The sequence below is a fragment of the Hoplias malabaricus genome, chromosome 8 (genome assembly GCF_029633855.1).
Source record: "Hoplias malabaricus isolate fHopMal1 chromosome 8, fHopMal1.hap1, whole genome shotgun sequence".
NCBI classification, from domain to species: domain Eukaryota; kingdom Metazoa; phylum Chordata; class Actinopteri; order Characiformes; family Erythrinidae; genus Hoplias; species Hoplias malabaricus.
The window spans coordinates 5105612-5129104 of record NC_089807.1 but is presented as its reverse complement, the minus strand read 5'-3'; the positions used below and the strand labels follow the sequence as shown (position 1 = coordinate 5129104).

The 23493-nt window shown below is 41.9% G+C and overlaps 2 protein-coding genes across 2 annotated transcripts; one reads left to right on the top strand and one right to left on the bottom strand.

Moving 5' to 3' along the window:
* Window positions 1-238: 238 nt before the first annotated feature.
* Window positions 239-16356, top strand: sh2d4ba (SH2 domain containing 4Ba). Its single transcript, XM_066679151.1, has 8 exons — window positions 239-416; window positions 2214-2376; window positions 3207-3354; window positions 8145-8283; window positions 10954-11254; window positions 11859-11986; window positions 13438-13658; window positions 16264-16356. Exons 1-8 carry the CDS (start codon window positions 239-241, stop codon window positions 16354-16356), a joined length of 1371 nt encoding a protein of 456 aa, XP_066535248.1.
* Window positions 16357-19925: 3569 nt separating this feature from the next.
* LOC136706053 (immunoglobulin kappa light chain-like) lies at window positions 19926-23044 on the bottom strand. Its single transcript, XM_066679950.1, has 4 exons — window positions 22915-23044; window positions 22320-22613; window positions 22030-22074; window positions 19926-20558 (listed from the first exon to the last, which is right to left on the bottom strand). The coding sequence occupies exons 1-4, from the start codon at window positions 22958-22960 to the stop codon at window positions 20233-20235; spliced, it is 711 nt and encodes a 236-aa protein (XP_066536047.1). The 5' UTR covers window positions 22961-23044; the 3' UTR covers window positions 19926-20232.
* Between the last annotated feature and the right edge of the window lie 449 nt (window positions 23045-23493).

Sequence of the window (23493 nt, the reverse complement as noted above, 5' to 3'; positions counted from 1 at the left end):
CTGAACAGTGTATTCATATCCATTATATATAAAAATAATTTGAGGGAGCTTTTAGAGGCCTTCCATTTTCCCTAGGAGGCATTCCACCTGGTTACCATCACTTCCACTGTGATCTCTTGAAGGCAACTCTTGAAGCTTTGGTCAAAAACCTAATAAAAAATAAATAAATAACAGAAACTTTTTATACAAATGTGTTTGGCAACTAGATCCAGCTGAGAAGCTCAAGGTCGAGGTCAGGATGATGCAGCAGATCCTTCGAGACATGTACGTGGAGCCGGAGCTCTTGGCAGAGTTAAATGAGGAGCAGAAACAGATCCTCTTCTATAAAATCCGTCAAGAGCAAGTCCGTCGCTGGACAGAGCGAGAAAGTCGAGGAAAGGATTGGGAGACATGCCCAGCTCCACTGCGACAAGATGGTGAGTCAAGCCAAAATTCTGTGTTCTCTTCCTGACCGCCACTTAAGAGATGGTGGACAACTGTTGCTGGGTTCCTTCCACGAGATGAATGTGTGCATGATTTTTGACAGTGGATGTAGCTCTTCCTGCCAGAAATGGAGAGAAGCCTGGTTTCTTAGGAACCAGTTGGATGAGGAGGTGAACAGCTATATCTGTTACCTCTTTGTGTTGCAGAAAATGCCCTTCAATGCTTCACTTTATTCTTCTAAAATTTGCCTGGAAAATCCTTTCATCATTCTTAGAGATAAAGGAATTGCACTATGATGTTTCTGTAATTCCCAAGATTTGTACAATGTGTAATAATTATGACTGACACTCTGTATTTGTGGATGTTCCTGTGTATGTCTGGTTAGTTGCTGTTTAGTTGCTAATTTTAAGCTTCAAAAGGTTAGAAGCAAAAGTGATTTGTACTTGTGTTATGTTGTCACTATCACTCAACCCTGTAATTGTAATTGTAAGTGCCACAAATTTAGATGTGGCCATGTTTGGCGTGTGTGTAACAATCTTAGAAACAGGTTAAAAACAGTGCTGTTTCTTACTTAATTTTTGGATAAAAGGGTGTTTGTGTATTTAAGTGGATTTAGTGAAACAGCGAATTTGTGCTGTGTTTATTTTTTATATTATATTGTACTTTACAAAAGTATAGGCACCTAAGGTTATTATTAATCATGGTGCGTCTATAAAATAATATACAGCATAATTACAAAAGAATGTAAATACAAAAACACGAATACAATAAAAGTAAAAGGATAGTCTTTGTCTAAAAATGTAGTAGATGTGTTGTGAGTGAGTGTGAAAAATAGCATACTTGATTTAACATAATGAAGTATGTATTAGCTTGGTCTATTACCCTAACCCCAAAACACTGGACTGCCACAAGGAGAGACATGGAGAGGGTTAAATCAACATGTTAATGCAGAGAGAATCACACTTACTGTAATGTTTTATTCTAAAATGTATTTATTTATTTATTTTTGCTTTCTTTGAGCAAATAAACCTACTAAAAAAAACACAGGTGCCTACAACTTTTGCACAGTACTGTATGTACTCATTTATGAACATCTGGTTGAACAGGATGCAAGTGCAGAGTAGTTTAAATGGGGTTAATCTTACATTATTCATCACAGCAGGCAAGGGTCAAAAAAGCAGGCAGACACATATATTACAGGCAAATCCTGCACTAGAAAATAAGAAAGGAAACAAAATCAGCAACAAGACACAAAAGCAATACAACACAAGGCTTAGAACTCAGTAGAAATGTATAAGAAATGCCAGTGGAATTTATATATTTAAAGAAAATGGATGTTTTTGATATGCATTCTTATGTGTCCTCGTGTTCTTGCTTGACATCATCTTCCAATGCCCAACTTACTTTCCAGTATTCAAAAAAACAAACACCAACAAAGTTGTTTGACTGGTTTCTGACTTGTCAGCAAGTCCCATTAATGACTGAAGCATCATCAATTCACTCTTACAATGTGAATCCTCAAAAACATTCATCTAAAAAACATTCACATGAAAAAGCCAAGGAGTCTCTGAGTAGCTGCAGGTGTGAGTCGTTGTCGACAGGCACAGCAGAGGAGAAGCTGGAGCCGGAACAAACAAGCCATAAATATTCCAAACAAATCATATTGGTGAATTGATGTTACTCAGCCGACAGGCAACTAACTATAGAGTCTAAAAGTATAAAAACAGGACAGACACTAAATCCTGATTGGTTTAGGCAAGAATGATCACATGCACTACTTCTATAAACAGCAGGCGAAAAGAAGGGTGTCCAGTGGCTCCACGGCAGTGATGGAGAAGTGTGGGTGTGGGTAATGGGGGAAGCTCCTGGAGACAAAACTTACGAGGAGATTATCATTCAGATAATTGAGGAAAAAGCCTGGCGTCAAGCCCAGCTAGAGGCTCAAGAACTGTGGTGAGTTAAAGGTGACTTCCATTGGTCATCTTGTCTTCCCCTCTTATTGTTCTTTCTGTGATTTTATTCTGAATACTGTCTATATGTTGTTAAGCATGCTTTGTTAACCCTTTTTATATCTGGCTCTTTGGAGGTCAGGATCCACACAAGGCCACCACGTAGCAGGCGTGGATGATTCTCAGTGCTGCAGTGACACTGACATGTTGGTGGTGTGTCAGTGTGTGTTGCACTTGTATGAGTGGATCAGACACAGCAGTGCTGGTAGAGTTTTTAAACACTGCGCCAACCACTGTCTATTCTGTTAAACACACCTACCTTGTTGGTCCACCTTGTGGATGTGGATGTGACAATGGACACAGGACGTTGTCAGCTAGATAATTTTGGTCGGTAGACTATTCTCAGTCCAGCAGTGACACTAAGCACTTTAAAATTCCAGCAGCACTGCTGTGGCTGATTCACCCGTCCCAGTTGAACACACACTAACACACCCACACCACCATCAGTGTCATATGATACCTGTTCTGTGGTGTTTCTTTGAGGGTCCTTACTTCTGAAGAACAGGGCAAAATAGGGCTAACAAAGCATAAAGAAAAATTGATGCACTAATGTGCAATTATGTTAATGGACAATGAGATTAGAAACAAGGGTGCAATTAAAACATTTATATTAAGGTTATGAATATCTTATTTTCCATCACTATACACTATGACTGCACATTCTGAACAAACAAGCTGGATATGAATGTTAGAGTGGACACTGATATCTGTCAGTATGTTTCGTAGTTACTCAGACAAAGAGCTAATTACTATGATAACTTCTTCATTCCCAAGGCGAAAGAAAGAAGCAGAAATCAAGCAAAAGTTTAGGGATGCAGTGGCTAAAGAAAAAGCTCGACTTGTAGCAGGAAAGTGGAAAGAAGAAGCAGAGGACCGGAAGACAGCTAAACGTGAAGAGGAGCGTATAAAGGAGGAGCTAAAGGTGAGCTAGTCCCTCATGATAGTTGCAACATGATAGTCTTTGGACATCTTTGTGACCAATGATTCTTCTGAAATTGAAGTGGTTTATGTAGGGAATTTGTCTACCATTGGCTGAAGTAACAGCTCTTCTGAGAATGATGTACACTGGATGGTGAAACATTGTTTTGAATTTTAAAGGCAGCCACAAGAGCGCTGGTGTGATCAGGTAATGATGTTGAACGCCTAAAATTGGATCACCAACTACACTCCAACTTATACCAGATGTACTGAACACTCCAGAATTTCACTAATCCACAGCCTAGAGGGCTTTATACTCCTCTAACCAGTACTTGAAAACGGTGACTCAGCTGCTGTAGAGTATTGTTTTCTATAGATTTTTTAGGGAGAATGCACAGTTGAGCGGTGTCTTAAAACATTTCGCCATGCAGAGTCACCAAGGAGTGCTAAAATATCAGTGGGAGAATACTGCTCAATTCACAAAGGTTGTGGGTACATTATTGGCCAGTTTTAATATTTTACAGTTTAGAGTTTACGTATTTTCATTTATTTTTTATTTTCAATGGACTTTGCATGTTAACTTTATTATAACTTTTTCTCAGGCATTTTTTACAGCTTGGTTCATCATTCTGAACACGTCTAGGATTCCTTCATTTTTATTTAAACCTTTCTATTGTCCGACTAATTATACGAAACCTATGAGTTGAAATATTACACCTACTTTTCCACTCAGTGGTCACTTTATGAGTTTCATCCATCTTGCCAGTCCACTAAAGAGGTGTACAATTACATATAGTAGTCCATGAACAATTTGTCAAGCACGCTCCATCCCATTCATCATTGGTCACATTCAGACTGTAGGTAAACTCAGTTTTGACTTTGTCTGTACACAGAAGGAGAATACATTTTGGTTAAATTCCGCATTTTCTCTGTTCATACGAAGGCCGGATTAGCACAGAAGAGCACGTCTGCCATTAATTTAGATTAGAAGCAGAGAAAAGAGAAATTTAACTTGAGCTATCAAAATGCAGAACAATTCCTCATTCAGACTCTGCGGGGGTAGCTTTATCTCCCCGAAATTTATCAGAGAGGAAAAGGAGATAACAAAGCTTGCTTTGGAGAGAGGGCAGACAGGGTACTAGGGCTGCATTTTTCAATATCATCTACTCAATAGATCCCCATTGAGGCAGTGATGGTCACAGATTATTTAGGACCCAGTAATGAGATCTTCTTAAGAAACTCGTCAAATATTAAAGAGCTCGTTTATCACGGCCTGCACACAGATCTGCCTCCTGGCTGGAAAGAGCTGAGTCATTAAACTTTTAACTGTGCTCTCCCCCAATCCTGCATGGAAATCTCTGAATGGGGGAGCTGAAGTACTCGACATGGAGAACAAAGCGAGATTGCTTGCTGCAACTCTGTCTTTAGTCTGTTTAATTAGGGAGGACATCTGCTTGTTCTTGCCTTTGAAGCACTGTGTAAACTGTTACAAGTCATTAGCTCCAAATATAATAGACTCCTCTGGTTAGCAAAAGAAACATGATGGCATTGACCTCATGTCTTTAGATTATGTACAAGCCTTAATTCCAAAACATTTGGAAAAATAAAGTGCTTGGTACATTTTAATTATTCAAATTGTAGTGAAGGGCGGCACGGTGGCGCAGCGTTAAAGTGACAAAGCTCCAGGGACCAGGTTCTGGGTTTGAGCCCTGTTTCGGGTGACTGTCTGTGAGGAGATTGAGGTGTCCCCATGTCTGCGTGTCCAAAACCACACGTTGGTAGGTTGATTGTCACTAGGTGTGAGTGAAGGTGTGTCCCCCTGTAAAGGACTGGCGCCCCCTCCAGGGTGTGATCCCTCCTTGTGCCCAGTGATTCCAGGTAGGCCCCGGACCCACCGCGACCCTGAACCTGATAATGGTTACAGACAATGAATGAATGAACTGTAGTGAATTAAAAACAGAAAAACCAACAACTGACAACAACTGCTGTAGCTTTAAAAGTGGCTTTTTAACACTGATGTGACACATGCTCAACAGCCTCTCTGATTATACACATGTAACACATACAATATGTGTCTTGCCATGGTGATGTTGAAATATCAACTGCTCTGCTAAAAGACATAACACATGATGCAGCACATTCTGCTTAAAATGTCTTCAAATATTTCGGAGTGTTAATGATGCCTTCACAGATGAGCTGAGCTTTAACAGTTACGAAGCTCCTGCCATTAATACGCCCCTGTATTATAATCAAATTTGGATTTTGACAATTCGTCCTTATGCAAAAAAAAACATTATTTACTTAAACATGCATGATTTAATGACCAAAACACTTATTTGTACTGAACATTTGGGCATAGTCGATATAACCTCTGCTGTGAACAGCATAGTTTACAATGTTTATATTATTCATTTATGCATTGTCTGTAACTGCTTATCCAATTCAGTGTCACGGTGGGTCCTACCCAGAATCACTGGGCGCAAGGCAGGAACAAAGCTTGGAGGGGACGCCAGTCCTTCACAGGGTGACACACGCTCACACATTCACTCACACCTACAGACACTTTTGAGTCACCAATCCACGTACCAACACGTGTTTTTGGGCTGTGGGAGGAAACCGGAGCACCCGGAGGAAACCCACGCAGACACAGGGAGAACACACCACACTCCTCACAGACAGTCACCTGGAGGAATCCCACGCAGACACAGGGAGAACACACCACACTCCTCACAGACAGTCACCCGGAGTGGGACTAGAACCCACAACCTCCAGGTCCCTGAAGCTGTGTGATTGCGACGCTACCTGCTGTGCCATCGTGCGGCCCAGAACAATACCATTTCCTAAAATTAGAGTCTGACAATCTTTCATCTTTCAGTTTTCATTTTGGCATCTTTCATTTCTCTCTTAACCCTCTTTGAAGTTTTACGTTTGTCTGTACTTTCCCTGTGTGCACACATCCCTGCGGTTCAGTGCCCTTTTATGGGTAATAGTGGGTGTATACCTTGTTTAATTAGGAAAAATGGGCAAATGCTTTCCATTTGACATTGGGAAATATCTTCTGAACAAAACAATTCTGTGGTTAAAAAGTGATATATGATTGTAATCCAAAGAATTTTTTTGTAAAATTCTAAATATGTTTGCACAATATTTGCTAGCTCTCTAATTAGTTTGCACTCTGGAAACTGGTCTAATGTGTTTCGAAACCCATTAGTGTAAGTAAACAAGTGAAAAAACAAAGTGGCTCAGTCAGACATGCTAGGCTTCCTACCTCTTTCTGCACATGGCAGCTGTGACCTAATGGTTAAAGAACCGGGCTTGGTACTGGTAGGTTGCCGGTTTGATCCTCAGGACTGGCAGGAACATTCATGGTTGAACTCCCTGAGGGTGTCTGCCTGCTGCTCTGGGTGTGTGTTCACTGCCCCTAAACACTTGTCTGGGTGTGTGTTCACTGCCACAGATGGGTCAAAGACAGAGGTCAAATTTCATTGTACAGTTGTATAATGATCATAAAGAGTGTCACTGATTTACTGAAATGGCAAAGAGCCTTCCAATGTTGAAAATCATGAAAGGAGATGATGATTCTGCTTTATTATTGCTCCGTGGGTGGGTAAAATTGTGTCACGTATCATGGGGGGCGGACTGACGGAGGCGGACGCACTTGCTAAAACACAGTATTTTAATTAAACAAAAGATATAACAAAACAAAGACAGGCAACTACGGAAACAACAGGATAAAGGAAATGACATGAGGAAATGACATAAACAAACGGACCAGACTAAGCAACATGACTAGGAAACATTTGAGGCGAAATAACTAGACTTACAGGAAAGAAACGACTCGAAACAAAACGACAGGACTAGGAAACACAACGACTTGACTTGGAGTAGGAAGGAAACAACACGACATGACTAGGAATGAGAAAAAATCAACACGACATGACTTAGAAAGAGAAAGACACAAAACGAATGACCAATACACGGAAGTGACACCAGGGAGCTTAAATACATGAATAGACGAGACACACCTGAAACAGATAACGAGGACGGCAGACAAGGAGGCGGAACAAAGGCGGGACATGGGCGGAGACAAGGACAATAACAGACAGAGCCATGTGCTGAGAGAGCACATGGCGGGGAAAGCAGGCATGACAGGACGAGGGCGTGACAAATTGACTTATTTTTGCTGGTTCAGAAGAGGTTCAGAAGAAGAGTCTTGCAGCATTATTCTTATAAAGAGCAGGGCATTTTCTAGATGCCCCTTTTATAACCAAAAATGACTGCATCACAGATTCAGGACAGAGTTTTTTTTGTACTTTTCACAAAGCTTTGTGTTTTGGATCATATAGGAGGCATTATCTGTAGATTCTTCTTATTGTTCTCTGATAATTAGAAAAATGGCTGTCTTCTTGTCACAATAAAGTACTGACACTTTAACTTTATGTCCCAGTGCAATGTACGAGTCACTGAGCCTCTGTTGCTAAGCTGCACCTTTGTGGTAATTACCCTCTGACATAAAATTACAAAGTTTAATTGAGTCATTACCAGCCGGCCACAAGTCGGGCCCTGGGGTTTGAATTATTCGGCCAAATTTTTTCCACTTCGTTGATGATGAACCATGGCCATGTATTTATCAGTGCTATTAGCACTAGCACATGATTAGCATTACTAAATAATCCGGCCTGTTGAGGCATGCATGGTACATTAAGGCAGCATTAAAAGGTGATTGCTCATCCAGTCACCACTCTTTTCCTGGGGTGAATATGTCTCTGAAAAGAGTTTGTTCTCTGCGTGCAGAAGCGAGAGGAAGAGGAGAGGCAGAAAGGAGAGGAAGAGGTACGCCGTGTGGAGGAAAAGCGAGCGAGAGAGCTGTACATCTCCCTGGAGCAGGAGCGAAAGAGAAGTGAACAGGATAATAACGAGTGGGAGGAACAATGCGAGTACCACTTCTAACTTTGCCTTTCTTCTAGCTCTTATTTGCATTCGCCCAGCAAATATATTTCCCAGTCTCATTAGGTCTATTACTCCAACCTGCAGCACCTGCTGTATCTTGTACAACTTCTTCCACCGTGGCCTTGTACTGCAGAAATGGTTCGCAAAAACAAAGGTGTTTGTCCTGAAGTTAATGGTGTGAATAATAAATAAATGTCCACCATTTGTGCAGCAACAGCCTCTGTTCTTACAAGAGGCTTTTACACTATATAATAAAACAACACTGAACATTGATTAAAGCTCATTTGCAGCTGCTCTTGAACATTTAGTTCAGTGCTTTTCTAACTGTGTGTGCACAGCTGAGCACCTGCACCGATAATGAGTGGATTTTAAAATGGATGGAATCACTAATTAAAGGTGACTACAAATAATTTGGACATACATGGGCATGATCAATATTAATTTGTGCTGTACACTTTCAAAAAACTGGTCATTAAAGGTACAAAGTATGTAAATGTACTGTTATAATACATAGGTTTTAAAGCCAAGTTCTGTTCCTTTGAGGTAAAATATATTCTTTTCTCCAGAAACAGAGGTGAATATTTGCAATCTTACATTACAGAACTGTGTAAAATATAGGAATGTAAGAAAGTCCTGGAGATGAAATGGTGCATATGAATCATAAAAATATTAAAATCCACAATTATAATAGACTACAATACAATTATGTTCCCTGTTTAAACGTACAGGACATGTACCCTTGAGGGTAGCACCACAGTGACAGCAAAGGTACCACCAATGGTGATGTAGGTAGTGTTGCTGCCACACGTTACTTTCCTCCACATGCTCCAGTTTCTTCACAAAATCCAGAAACACTACATTTGACTATGCAAATTGACCATGTGTGGGTGTGTGAGCGACTGACTCGGTGAGTCTCAGCAGGTGTGAGTGACGGAGTGAGTGTAGGAAATTGACCACATGGGTGAGTGTGAGTGACTAGGAGAGTGTACAAAATTCTGAATTTGAGTGAGTGACAGAATGAGAGAATTAAATTATCCACAGGTGTGAGTGTGTGAGTGACGGGGTGCGTGTGTGACACCCTGTAATGGATAACCACCTTGTCCAGGTTGTGCACCCAGTGATTACAGGTAAGCTCTGCACCCATCACTACATTAATCAGGATGAAGCAAGTACAGAAAATTAATGAGTGAATGAATGAATGATTGAACCATGTTCCTCATTCACTGTATTAAAAATACCTACTTTGGACACTAGCCAGAGATGTTCACGTTAGGTGCCAGTGGGGATACTCTGGGGAGCCTCTCATCAGTACCTTTGTACATTGCATTGTGCAAAAGTGAAGAAAAAAAATATCATGACGAGAAAAAACTATAGAGAAACCTTCTAATGAACAGAATGAAGCAGTGCATGCAGTAAATCCCGCTGCTTCTGCTGCATCATCACTGTAGAGCAATGCTCAACCAAGCAAAAAAGCAATTCAGACACTGAGAAACTACTAGAATAAAATACTGAATACTGAAATTTGCCACAAGGAAATAGAGAATAACACTTAAGAAATACTACAGATCTGCATTTATAATTTTACACCTACACATAAATACCAAGGGCGGCTCGGTGTTGCAGCAGGGAGTGTCGCAGTCAGACAGCTCCAGGGACCTGGAGGTTGTGGGTTCAAGTCTCACTTCGGGTGAGGAGTTTGGTGTGTTCTCCCTGTGTCAGAGTGGGTTTCCTCGGGGTGACTATCTGTGAGGAGTGTAGTGTGTTCTCCCTGTGTCTGTGTGGGTTTCCTCCGGGTGACTGTCTGTGAGGAGTGTGGTGTGTTCTCCCTGTGTCTGCATGGGTTTCCTCCGGGTGACTGTCTGTGAGGAGTGTGGTGTGTTCTCCCTGTGTCTGCGTGGGTTTCCTCCGGGTAACTGTCTGTGAGGAGTGTGGTGTGTTCTCCCTGTGTCTGCGTGGGTTTCCTCAGGGTGACTGTCTGTGAGGAGTGTGGTGTGTTCTCCCTGTGTCTGCGTGGGTTTCCTCCGGGTGACTGTCTGTGAGGAGTGTGGTGTGTTCTCCCTGTGTCTGCGTGGGTTTCCTCCGGGTGACTGTCTGTGAGGAGTGTGGTGTGTTCTCCCTGTGTCTGCATGGGTTTCCTCCGGGTGACTGTCTGTGAGGAGTGTGGTGTGTTCTCCCTGTGTCTGCGTGGGTTTCCTCCGGGTAACTGTCTGTGAGGAGTGTGGTGTGTTCTCCCTGTGTCTGCGTGGGTTTCCTCGGAGTGACTGTCTGTGAGGATTGTGGTGTGTTCTCCCTGTGTCTGCGTGGGTTTCCTCCGGGTGACTGTCTGTCAGGAGTGTGGTGTGTTCTCCCTGTGCCACATGGACATGGAAAAGAGAGTTGAACCTGGACAGGCTGGTATAAGTAGAAAACAGTGCAAACAATATCTGATATCTTTTATATCTGCGCAACCTCACTCATATTTACATAACTCTGATCAGAAACTGACATTAGATGGCAGTAGATGGGTTTGACCAATGGGCTACAATCTTTGAACAAGCACAATGTGTATTCCAGTTGTGTTCCTGCTGTAAATATTGGTGTGGCCTTGACAGATGCATTGTTATCCTGTACTTTCTCTATATACCTTTTCCAATCTCCACCTATCGTTCTCCAGTGCGTCGCTCCAAGGCAGCAGACGAGGAGATGACGAGGAAGGCTCGCTGGGCAAGAGACGAGTATAAACGCCAGTCCCTTCGAGCCATTGAGCAGGGACGAGTGTCCAGCCTCAGTGGTCACTTTCAGCAGCAGCCCCACATCGGCAGGAGACACAGCGAGGTCATCGATCCGACTGAGAAGCCGTCCCCCTGCAGTGAAGGACGACCTCGACCTGGCCTCCAGCCAGCTGCTCCTCCCCTGTACCGCCGCAGACAGAGCCGCAGACACAGCACCATGGCAACACAGCCAATGATGGATAGGTGAATTTATTTATTATTCACTCTTCAGCATCACTGCAGGGTTTTTAAAAGTAGCGTCTGAAATATTTTGCATTTAAAGTAAAGCCTTGAAATATTACAATATAAATAAAGGTTAGAATGCGTCTGTCTATTGTTTAGTGGGTGTTTTGTTACATTATTTCCCCAAGGACACTAGTCATTGTTCCAGCTGTGTATTGATACTGCGAGTTCATGAAGAATAAACTAAGAAATAAACACAAATATTGCTTTTTTAGACTGATCTCAGTGTGATTTTGTGCACATTTAAGTGAAGGACTTTCCCCAGGATTTGTACAATGTGTATGATTTGATACAATTCCTCACCCAGTAATTCGAGGTGTTCCCCAGGGCTCAGTCCTAGACCCTCTTCTATTTATCATTTACATGCTACTGCTACATGGTCTTTATTTCCACTGTATTGCAGATGATATACACATCTACGTGAGCACTACAACTATTTCCACTCTGCAACTCTTGGCCTTATATTATGCATTTACAATCTTAGAAACTGGATGCATGCTAACGTTTTGAAACTCAAAACATATATTCATGTATATTCATATTCTCTTTTTCTCTTTCTCTGTAGCCCTGCTTGGCTGCGTTCTCCTCGTCCAAACTCCAGAGAGTCTGTTATATTGTGGTTCTGTGAAGATCAGAAGCCAAAGCGTGCTGGATATGAGCGAAACAGTGACACTATCGCCCCCTGGTTTCATGGTAAGGCTACTGCAGTGTAATTAAAGATCTGATATTTTTACATCTTATTTTTCTGTATTGTTTTTTTCATTATTCATATCTTAAATGTTAATTGTCCTATCTATGTTTATCCTAAACAATTAAACAATAAAAATTTAAAACTGATATATGTAAATAAGCTCTGTTCTGACTGGCTGCCCAGAGTCTGTTGTACCTTTAAGGTCTTAACTTTAAAAGTCCAAACTGATTATTTTAGGGAAACGAAATTTGGATTTTATTGATTGTATTAATATTTATATTGTTGTATTGTAAATTTTGAATGGACATAGAAATTATACATGTTGAAAAATTGAAAAATATTTGTTTGTATAGATCATATAGTTAGTGTTGCATTTGTTTAATTATCCCCAATAAGCAGAAAAACAAGGTCTTTTACTTCTCGAACTAGAGCGCACAAAGAGAAGGCAATGGAGTGGAGAACAGATGGCCTGGTTCTGCAACCAGAGACTGTGTAACAGACAGTTGGAGTGAGTGTGTGTGTGTGTGTGTGTGTGGCAGGGAGTCCTAAATAATTCACAGGCTTTCCTAGGCTAATTACTGGCCCAATTCCTGCAGCTTTGTCTTGTCAGAATGGGTCATAGTGGCTGACTCCTGCTTAATTGACAAGAAAGCTGATTAATAAGGTTCACCAATGTCAGAAATTCCATTGGAACACGAGGCTCAACACTGTCCCTTCTTATCTTAATGAAGGGTCCCCTAGATAAGGACACACACACACACACTGACAAGCGTCCAGCTCAAGGTTTTCAATTACACAAACACTGCTGCTTCAGACACGTGGGAAACATGGCAACTGTCCAACTAACGTTTGATGCCCTGTCTAGAAAAGAGATGACAAGATTACAGCTTGGATTGAGTCCTGTGTGTCCAAACATCTTTGGAAACATTTTCTAATTATTTACTTGAATGCACTGATTGCTAACGGAGATGTTCCGCTGCACACCCAGCTAGCGTGATCTACCCAGAAAGTCTGTGACCAGGAGAATGGTGTAGAATGTACATGAGCCTAAGGTCACAGTGCTCAGTGCTCTTTTCTTTGAAGTGATGGAGCAGTGCTGAAAAATGATCCACCACCCAAATCATACCTGGTCTGCGTTGGTCCTCAGAGGATTCCTGCCTACTGACAAAAAGGGTGAGGGCAAGCAAAGTATGCAGAGCAACAGATGGACTCCGGTCTGTAATTGTTAAGCTACAAATTGCACCAGTATTGTCAGTTTAGCACACAGAATGGACAATGAGTGTAGAAACAAGGATGTGGTTTTAAAGTTATGGCTGATGCTTGTACATGATTTAATGCTTAAATTAACAGTAGAAGCATTAAGGCTCATAGTGACGATGACATTGAAGGTGATTGTGCAGGACTGTCTGTCTGGACCCTGTGCTTATCGTATGGCTCTGGCTGTCCCCTGCAGGAATGATTAGTCGGGAGGAGTCTGAGAAGTTGCTGGTAAATGAGGCTGAGGGATCTTTCCTGGTCCGGGTCAGTGAGAGGATTTGGGGTTACACTCTATCGTATCGTACATCCTCTGGCTTCAAGCACTTTCTTATCGACGCCTCTGGGGACTACTACAGCTTTCTGGGAGTGGACCAGAACCGCCATGCCACTCTCACTGACCTCATCAACTTCCACAAGGTAGGCTAGCTCAAGGCTAACAGAGCCCACAGGACTTCCAGAACTGTGTTATCTATCAGTGTGGAGTGACCCTAATGTGGACTTGCAGTCATCGTTCAGACCTCTTCCAGCTTTAGTTTCAAACTTGAGAAAATATGGACTATGAACAGGTTTTAGGAAGATCCTCTGGCTAATAATTCAATGACTACATGGAAAACGATGTTAAGGGCTTAAGGGAATACACTGGCTATAGTGCCCCAGTTGCTGCACTTATTGTAAAGATGCTTACTTCTATATCCTAGTGTCAGTAAAGTAGCGGGAGGTTATCTTGTGGGAAACTACAAAACGGTAATTGGTTTGGTTGACACCACACAGATTTCCTGTATTTGTATGATGTATTTAAGCAAAGCACTGATGCATGCTGGGGCAGGGAATTGTAGTTAAAAGTAAATAATTACCAGAAAATGTATTCAAATAAATCATATGGAGTTATAAATGATATCGACCTGTGCAGCAGAATACTGTGATTAAATAGTATGTTAGTAATACCTTAAAGGGGACATATTGTGAAAATTGTGCTTGTTTTGTGCATCTGCACAGTAATTCAGGGAGCTGGAACATTCCAAACTGTAAAAAAAGAGCTTCTACTCGCTTATTTTTCATTGCTGCAGGTTTGAGGGTGGGATGAGCTGTGGCTCACTGTCATTTAAAGGAACAGGAGATCAAACCCTAAACCTAACTCTAAGCTTCAAAGGGTTAACATTGGCAGCATTTTCATTTGTTATTCTCCTCGCTTATTTATTAAATATAATTCATTAAAATTACTGCAAATCATAAAACATCATAATGTGCAAAAACATGAACTGAATATTTTCTTATATTTTGTCATATATATATATATAAGATTCTTGCAAAATAACCCAGTGAACTGAATGCTTGCTGGGGCTACCTAGTGGTGGGTGGTGTAAGCTCTTAACTCAGATCTCGGCTCACATCATAAAGCAAAATCGACCGAGCGACGGCTTGTATGTCTTAAAATTCGTAAATTGATTCACTCAATGCATGCATTAAAGGTTTCTACACCTAAGCATGTGTATTAACAGCTTATTTCATTTTTATAAATATACAGATCACAATTAAATAAGTTTTCATTGAGTAATTCAATATTTATAAATTAACAACTCAGATTGTTCATTCATTCATTGTCTGTAACCCTTATCCAGTTCAGGGTCGCGGTGGGTCCGGAGCCTCCCCGGAATCACTGGGCGCAAGGCAGGCACACACCCCGGAGGGGGCACCACACATCCTTCACAGGGTGACCTCAGTCAGATTTGTAGCTAAAATGGCAGTCTGAAATGGCATTTCAGTCAGATTTATAGCCTGCTAAACATTAATGAGCAAATGGGTGAGTGAATGAGTGAACTTTACTGTAAAAAGCTTTTCTAAAAAAAATCTATTTAGCATAAGTTATGTGCCTAATACATGTGGAAGTCTGTCCAGCCGCTGGTGGGAGGGCATTAAACATTCAGTAGTTGAGGCAGCAATGCTAGCAGCAAAATAGCATTGTTATGCATTGTTAAGACTCCTGAAAGTGATTTTGCATACACTTGAACACTTTTAACTGGTAACTTTAAGGTCAGATAAGCTTAGGTGTGGCACACATGTAGCGAGAGCTGTAAACACGCAGCAGTCGCAATGTACTAAGTGTTTTTCTAACTGAGTGCTCGCACAATTGTCTGGATTGGTTTCACTGCAGCAGTCCCTGAGTAACCATGGATACATATCTCACCGCCAGCACAGCCGTCAGAGACGGAGGCGTAAACTGTGATATCTCTGACATTAGTTATATGCTAATGCGCAGCACATTGTACCACTGTCAGCAGGGCTTCTATTCCCAAGTATAATATGGTAGTAAGAGTTTGCAGAGGAGAACTGCATAGATTTTCCAAGACGGACTGGAGTTTCACCTCGTAAACAAAACACAGATTCAGTGCCTTATCATATCACAACCCTTAGCCCGCTGAGATAAATCTGGCATAATGGCACTTCTAGCCATTCTTAGATTGATAGATTACAGAGCTGAAGTTACTTTGACTCACTTTTAAATCCAAACATTTGTAGACAGTCTACTACTTAGTGAATTCAGTTACTTTAAGGTGCTCACACACAGCTTGTATAACCACCATAGAAAGCATTGGCCAATACAGCGTGGCACTCTTTAGCAGCTACAGCCTGAAGTCTCTATTCTGACTGCCATGAATGGACTAGAGGAATATAAATCAGCCTAATATTAGGCTGTAGAGCGGTGGCACTCTGTGCTCTGTAATACTGGAGTACCGTCCTTTACATTTGGAGTGAGTGGGACAAATGTTTATGATCCACCTCACTAATGATTATGTAACTAAATGTCATCAGATCCTCATAGCCAATGTGCAAATATCTATTCTAAAGACTTCCTAAAAGATCTGATGCTGCTACAGCAAAAAGGGGACAAGCTATAAACAAACTAACATTTGTGCTCTCAGAAGAAATGAACTGTCAAGCGTCTGCAAACTTTGTGTAAGTAGTGTATCTGAAAACTACTTCACTTAGTGTTAACGCATTCAAAAACCTTCTGTTTTCTTAGGAGGAGGTCATTACCAGCAGTGGGAAGGAGCTGTTACGAGTGGCGCGTACACGGGTTTCATCTGCTGGAGACTACGGTGGACTTTTCTCATAACTACTGACCTTCCAGTGGACCCTGTAATAGCAATGACGTTTGCAATTACAACTACAAGCAAATCTAAGAGCCCATGTGTTTCCAAGGGACTCTCAATAGAAACTTATCCCAGAGTTTTGACTTGGACTTCAATGATGCACTCTGTGGAAATGAGGCTTTATGAGAAGAGAGTAAAACATGTCATGATTACAGAAACAAAATGGAATTTCAGACCTCAGTGTTGTTCAGTCAGAAGAAGTGGTCCTGTGGTCTTAAAGGAAAGATAAAGGAATGAGTGGCCCTCACCCCTCACCTCACTCCTGTATGGGTTTCCTCTATGCGCTCTGGTGTCCTCCCATGGTCCAAAAACACATTGTGCACATGTTTTAGTGTGAGTGAGTGGCTGGGTGAGTGTGTGATGCCCTGCCCAGTCCACAGTATGTTCTGCCATTGTTTCCAATGATTCCCGGTAGGCTCTGGACCCACCATAAAGCAGTTAGATGGATGAATGAATTAACGAATGAAGCATGCATGAGTTAAAGGTTTCTACACCTAAGCATGGGCTTTTAAGCTGATTTCATTTCTATAAATATATAGAAGGCGGCACGGTGGTGCAGTCACACAGCTCCAGGGGCCTGGAGGTTGTGGGTTCGATTCCCACTCCGGGTGACTGTCTGTGAGGAGTGTGGTGTGTTCTCCCTGTGTCCGCGTGGGTTTCCTCCGGGTGACTGTCTGTGAGGAGTGTGGTGCGTTCTCCCTGTGTCTGCGTGGGTTTCCTCCGGGTGACTGTCTGTGAGGAGTGTGGTGTGTTCTCCCTGTGTCTGCGTGGGTTTCCTCCGGGTGACTGTCTGTGAGGAGTGTGGTGTGTTCTCCCTGTGTCTGCGTGGGTTTCCTCCGGGTGACTGTCTATGAGGAGTGTGGTGTGTTCTCCCTGTGTCTGCGTGGGTTTCCTCCGGGTGACTGTCTGTGAGGAGTGTGGTGTGTTCTCCCTGTGTCTGCGTGGGTCCACGGAGCCTACCTGGACTCACTGGGCACAAGGCAGGGACACACCCTGGAGGGGGCGCCAGTCCTTCACAAGGTGACCTCAGTCAGATTTGTAGCTAAAATGGCAGTCTACCTTTCACCATTGTGTATGCTAAACCAGTTCTGAGTTTGTGACTCTATAGGACACTCTTTAGCAGCTGTCCCTGCATCCAAGGTCCAAACGATCAATATCAAGCGGAACAGATCCATCAGCACTGGGTCGTGGAGCAGTGAAAAAACACATTCTCTGGAGCTCTGGAGCTAAACCCAACACCTACCGTGGTGTTTGTGATTCAGAACAAATCCTCAAACGTGACTTTAAAGGCGTCTCAGAGCTGGACATGGAGGGACATGTGGTTCACTCCGTGGTGATCTGTGGTGCATATTTTGGCATAAAATTAAAAATGGAGTTAAGAATATTATCAGAGTTTTGTTAAAGGCTACAGCTTTAAGAGAACCGAATGGGAACAAGGCAGAGGAACAAACTAGTTGATTAAACTAGGACTGGAGGAGGTGCTTCCTCACAAAAAAGTAGTTCCTCTTGAGCTCCTGTCAGGTTCGCGTCTATAGGCCTGACAGCTTTTTCCATGCAGGAGATAGCCTTTCTGTTTGTGTTTCCACAAAGTGAAACCTAATCCCCTTGTCCTCAGCGCAAGAGCTCTCCTCCATAACAAGGACAAGTAGAACATTCTAGATTTTCTTTGCACTGGAAAACGGCCACAGAATATATTATAATATCTCTTATAGAATTAATGTTATTTTTACCACCAAGTATAACTTACATTAGAGAAAGTAATCAATTGCATTAAAGTCCATGGGTGAACCAGTTTATGCTCCATCAACTGGGTCTCCAACATGGGGGCAGCCATGATTTATTCCAAAATCTGTGATACATCCAGATAAAACACTCACTGCCCACTCTATATACTCAGAGACAGTCTGCCCACATCTGTGGACAGAGGACGGCACACACAGGACACTGCCGGGTGGATATATTTCTTGGTGGACTGTTCTCACTCCGGCTGTTATAGTTAGGGGTTTAAAAACTCCAGGAACACTGCTGTATCTGATCCATTCGTACCAGCACAACACACAATAACACACCACCACCACGTTAGTGTCACTGCAGCACTGAGGAGGATTCACAACCCAAACATATCTGCTTTCTGGTGTTGTGGTTCGGGTTCTGACGATTGGAGACCAGGGTGATAAGGGTCTAACAAAGTATGCAGAGCAATGGGTGGACTACAGTTTAGAATTGTAGAACTACAACATTCACCTATGGTCACTGGGTATATTTTTTTTTTTCAAATGGACAATGGCTGGTCTGTGCATGTGATGGGCATTTATGATGGTGCTTTGTTTATCATCTCAAATGAAAAAAAAACCCTTGTCTTATTATATTTGTGTCCTGAAAAGCAGCTTCAAAGCTCGTGTTCTGTCCTCATCTCAGTTCATTGATTTTGTTCTGTCTATTTTTACTGGTGGGTGGCTTGAGGGAGGGGGAAGAGGTTGGGGGGGGGGTGTTCACAGTAGGCACCTGAGCATAGTCATGCACTAATGAGCAACCAATGCAAATCAGATCTCCTGAGAAAGAGAAAGACTAGAAATGAAACTCATTCCAAATATAGTCCAGCACTTCGGTGTGGGACAGAGAGCAAACAAAAAATGACATAGTGAAGCTGACAGCTGTCAACGGCTATTGTATTTCAACTTTAAAATGTTGCAGATTTTTTGTTGGATGCTGATGAAATATAGAGCTATTGCAAATATATTAGACCTCCATGACCACAAGAGGGAGACATCCTAAAGGAAATGTGTCTCTCTCTCAATGCAGACTCATCGTAGATACACACACACCAATATCAGCAGCTGACATCAGTAATAATTAAAAGGCTAAATACAAACAGAAATATTCCAGCATATTGTGGAAACCTTTCCTAAAAATGCTGAAGCAGACCAATTACTAATGAGGCACACTATGTAATATTTAACCTTACAATTACAGTTTCAAAATGCTTCATTTACCCGTAGTAGGGAGTATAGGGACCTCTAGCATTGCTGCTCTTGGCTCAGCACTGTAGAAACTGCACTATGTAACTTCTTGGAAGAGTGTAGGAAACCTCCCCTCTGCACCGATTTCAGTACAGTGCTGTAAAGATGAATTACACTAGAGGGAGCCCAAAGACCAAAAACTACTCATTTTATCTCTAGAGCCCCTTTAATGTCCAAAGAAATGTTTGGCGAGTATTTTAACTCATTTGATTCATGGATACACACTTCATTCAGCAGTAGAAACTTTATTGTGCCTTGATTAAATTCAGTAACACAACCTAGAAATACAATGTTAAAACAGATCATGATTTCTGAAGGTATGAATTTGTTATTTAAGATATCACACTTTTATTTTGGAGACTTGGTGAGCCTTAAACACTGCCATCTTCTGGACACCTCCAACTGTGATCCTTAGAGAAAACTCTAACCTTCTCACTCTCTGTGTGTGAGACTAAGATACCCTTCCAGATTATTACTCATATTCACAGACCTGTGAATTTTATGAAGATTTATGAAGGGTATCACAGGTTGTTTCTGAATTATTTGGGTGTTTCTTGATGTTTAAACTATTTGACCTCTGTGTCACCTCATATCTGTACCCCAGTGAAACAGGAAGTCACCAATAACCACCAAAATCTACTATTGAAAATGCTTTTTTTCCGCAAAGCATCACAGAAAAGAGTTTCTAATAATATATTGGATCATTATTTGAAAAGGTTGATTATGCAGATTAAGCAATGACCTCTAAGCCTAGCTAGCGTTATTAGCATTAGCATTATGCATAGCATTTATATCCTGTGCTGTATTTCTGCTCTATCCCTAACACTGCCCCACACTCAGACTCTTGGTCAGTGGGCTGCTCAGTGCTGGGTGACTCAGGCTGCAGGTGAAGGTGCGTCCTGTGCTCCAGCGTCCTGCGTTCAGTTTCAGGACACTGGTCTGGGTGAAGGTGTTGTCACTCTGGCGCTGGGAGCGTCCTGTCTGCACCTCAGGACCAGTCACCGTGCTGCCGTCCACAGCCCAGGACACAGTGACATCATCAGGCACAAAACCCCACGCCACACACACCACACTGACCTCGGCTCCGGACGGGACTGATGCAGGGGGGGCCAGCAGGGTCAGCTGCGGGGGTGATGCTGGGCGAGCTAAAGAAAGAGAGGAAGAGTCAGAGGATGTTACTATTTTCACTTTTTCTTCTTTAAGGGAGCATTCAAACATGTTGATTTATTCATGCTATGAAACTTTATTCCATATACTTCATTTTTTCATATATTTCAAGTTATACTGGCACCTAGCGGCATGCATGGATTTTAAACCTGGACACACCCTAAAGGGGGCCTCATTTATGAAGCATAAACTGACTCATTCAGGGGCGTTAAAATTTAAAATCCTCATGTAATCTAATTTACATTGCATTTTTTTTTTTAAAACTATTTTTTAAATATTGTTTGCTACAAAATGATGCAACAAATGTTCAAACGCACAAGCTGCTGAATGTTGCCTCAAAGTCAGTGTGTGTGTATCATTATTAATAATACATTATTTATTTATTTATTTATTTTTGTATATCATTATTATGATATATACAATAAAATTATATATAATTTATTTTTAGTACTTCCTCCTGATTAGGGTTTAGCGGTGGATTCTGAATCATTGGTGACAAGGCAGGAGCACACACTAAGGCATCAGTCTATAGCAGTGCTATTTATTATTATTATTATTATTATTATTACTTTATCATTTTAACTTTATAAAATGTGCACTTTAAAAAATATCCATATCCATGCTTTAGTAACTGCTTTAAATAGGAATCAAACAATGTCTTTTCAGGATTAAAAGATTTTTATAAACAAATTCACATATAACTGTAACCCTTCTCCAGTTCAGGGTCGCGGTGGGTCCAGAGCTACCTGGAATCATTGGGCGTAAGGCAGGAATACACCCTGGAGGGGGCGCCAGTCCTTCATAGGGCAACACACACATTCACACATAGGGTCACTTTTTGAGTCGCCAATCCACCTACCAACGCGTGTTTTTGAACTGTGGTAGGAAACCGGAGCACCCGGAGGAAACCCACACAGACACAGGGAGAACACACCACACTCCTCACAGACAGTCACCCGGAGGAAACCCACACAGACACAGGGAGAACACACCACACTCTTCACAGACAGTCACCCGGAGCGGGAATCAAACCCACAACCTCCAAGCCCCTGGAGCTGTGTGACTGTAACACTACCTGCTGCGCCACCATGCCGCCCCATATATATTCAATACGTTTTTTTTTTCTGTGCTCTATTCATTTGCTTTGCTGAGGGCATGGTTTCCAGATTCAATATTTAATTAAAAAAATAATCAATAGAGAAACTTCATCAACTTCAACATCATCATCATATTCTGCTTAATCTACAGATTAAATGATTTTATATATTTATGGAGAATAATGTGGATTGCCATCTATCTATTTCTCTGTCTGTCAGCCGCATTTCAAGAAATCAATTGACACATGTACAGTATGTAAAATGAAAAAAAAAGACATTGTCAGGAATTATGAATGTTAAAAATTGACATTGTCAGAGAGGAAATGTAGCAGTGAATTTAAAGCTTACTCACTCAGTCTTAACTCAGTCCCTCCGCCAATGCTGCCATGCCACAGTGCTACAGAGCTGAACAAAAACCTCAGCAGTGAGTGGATGCTAGTTCCTGCTCGTCCTGAAGCTCAGTGTTGGGTTTAAACCTGAAAAATCCAGTGATGGTTCATAGGCTTCACATGAAACCATGGATCCACATTCCAAATGATCTCATCTTCAGTAGAGGGTGTTTTAGGACTGAATCCAAGGGGCTTTAGGCCAGTTATGATGCCCTTTAGGTTTGTGTACGAGCATCCTGTTCAGATACAGCACTGTGATGGCTTTCACAGATGATGCAGCCACAATAATAAACTCCCTCGTCGTCAGCCTGGGCTCCATTGATATTCAGATATTCGCTCAGTCCATTGTCAGTATATGTGAATCTGCTGGGAAGTCCACTGGCCCTGGTGCCGTCTACAAGTACAAAGGTGGGAGCACTACCAGGCTTCTGTTTGTACCAGGATATTATCCAGCTCCCACTATCTCTTTTACAGAGAATCTGCACATTCTGCCCCACGGTGAAATCAATGGACTTCTCCTGGGTCAGATGCACTATGGCCTCCAATCCTACGTAAAAGACAGAAATAATTTATAACTGTCACTTAAATTTACATTGGGTGCCAAGTATGTAACTCTTTTAATTTTAATACGAATAAAACATGTGAAGGCATTAACATAATACACAACTTATTGACATTACCAACCAGAGCTAGTCTAGCATTAGACCTTGATTTCAAACAGTGACAAAGGTAAAAAGCAATAAATAACCCTTTCACACCTACAGCTGTAACATAATGCATTGCTCTTTTAAGTGAAAACAATAAATGAAATACAGTGAATCCATTCTTAAAACGCTTCAGACACTTACCAGAAAGAGTGAGCAGGAGTCCAGCGAGGGATGTTTTGAGGATCATAGCTGTGGATGTTCTCAAAGATCAGTTCTCGAAGAGAGTTATGAGTGTTTGACTTTGAGAGGAGGATACACACACACACACACTTTGCTTCAGGTTCTTATAAAGAGAATCAATACCCGCCACAAAGCTTCAGCTTCATGCGTTTACACTCCCAGTCACATATTTGGACACACTTCATTGGGCACAAGCCAGAGTGTTAAAACGTAACCACAAGCCCTCCACCCACCACCACAGCAACAGCAGGTAAAGACTGAGCACTGACTGCTGCATAAAATGGTTGCACATGGTCAGCCAGTCAGCTACACACAAGCCTAACATTACAAGGTGCTATGCTCAGTGGCAGTCAGACTGGTGTAAGGCAAACCTCATGAGCCATGCTTCACTACTGGGCAGACTGATGGATCAGTCTGAGTTTGGCAGGTTCCTGGAGAAACGTCCCGTACCAGAACACAACATTAATGCCCATGGTTTTGGAACGTAATGTCCAAGAACGATGGTCATGGTCCCGTAAGGTTTTACTAGTTTATGAGCCT

Excerpts from the sequence above, each read along its gene's own strand:
- sh2d4ba (XM_066679151.1), top strand. The coding sequence starts at position 239 with ATGATGCAGCAGATCCTTCGAGACATGTACGTGGAGCCGGAGCTCTTG. Across the intron at positions 11,987-13,437 it reads TATCGCCCCCTGGTTTCATG|GAATGATTAGTCGGGAGGAG; the intron begins GTAAGGCTACTG and ends TGTCCCCTGCAG. Across the intron at positions 13,659-16,263 it reads ACCTCATCAACTTCCACAAG|GAGGAGGTCATTACCAGCAG; the intron begins GTAGGCTAGCTC and ends CTGTTTTCTTAG.
- LOC136706053 (XM_066679950.1), bottom strand. The coding sequence starts at position 22,960 with ATGATCCTCAAAACATCCCTCGCTGGACTCCTGCTCACTCTTTCTG. Across the intron at positions 22,614-22,914 it reads ACTCCTGCTCACTCTTTCTG|GATTGGAGGCCATAGTGCAT; the intron begins GTAAGTGTCTGA and ends TCTTTTACGTAG. Across the intron at positions 22,075-22,319 it reads CATCTGTGAAAGCCATCACA|CACTGTGGCATGGCAGCATT; the intron begins GTGCTGTATCTG and ends TCAGCTCTGTAG.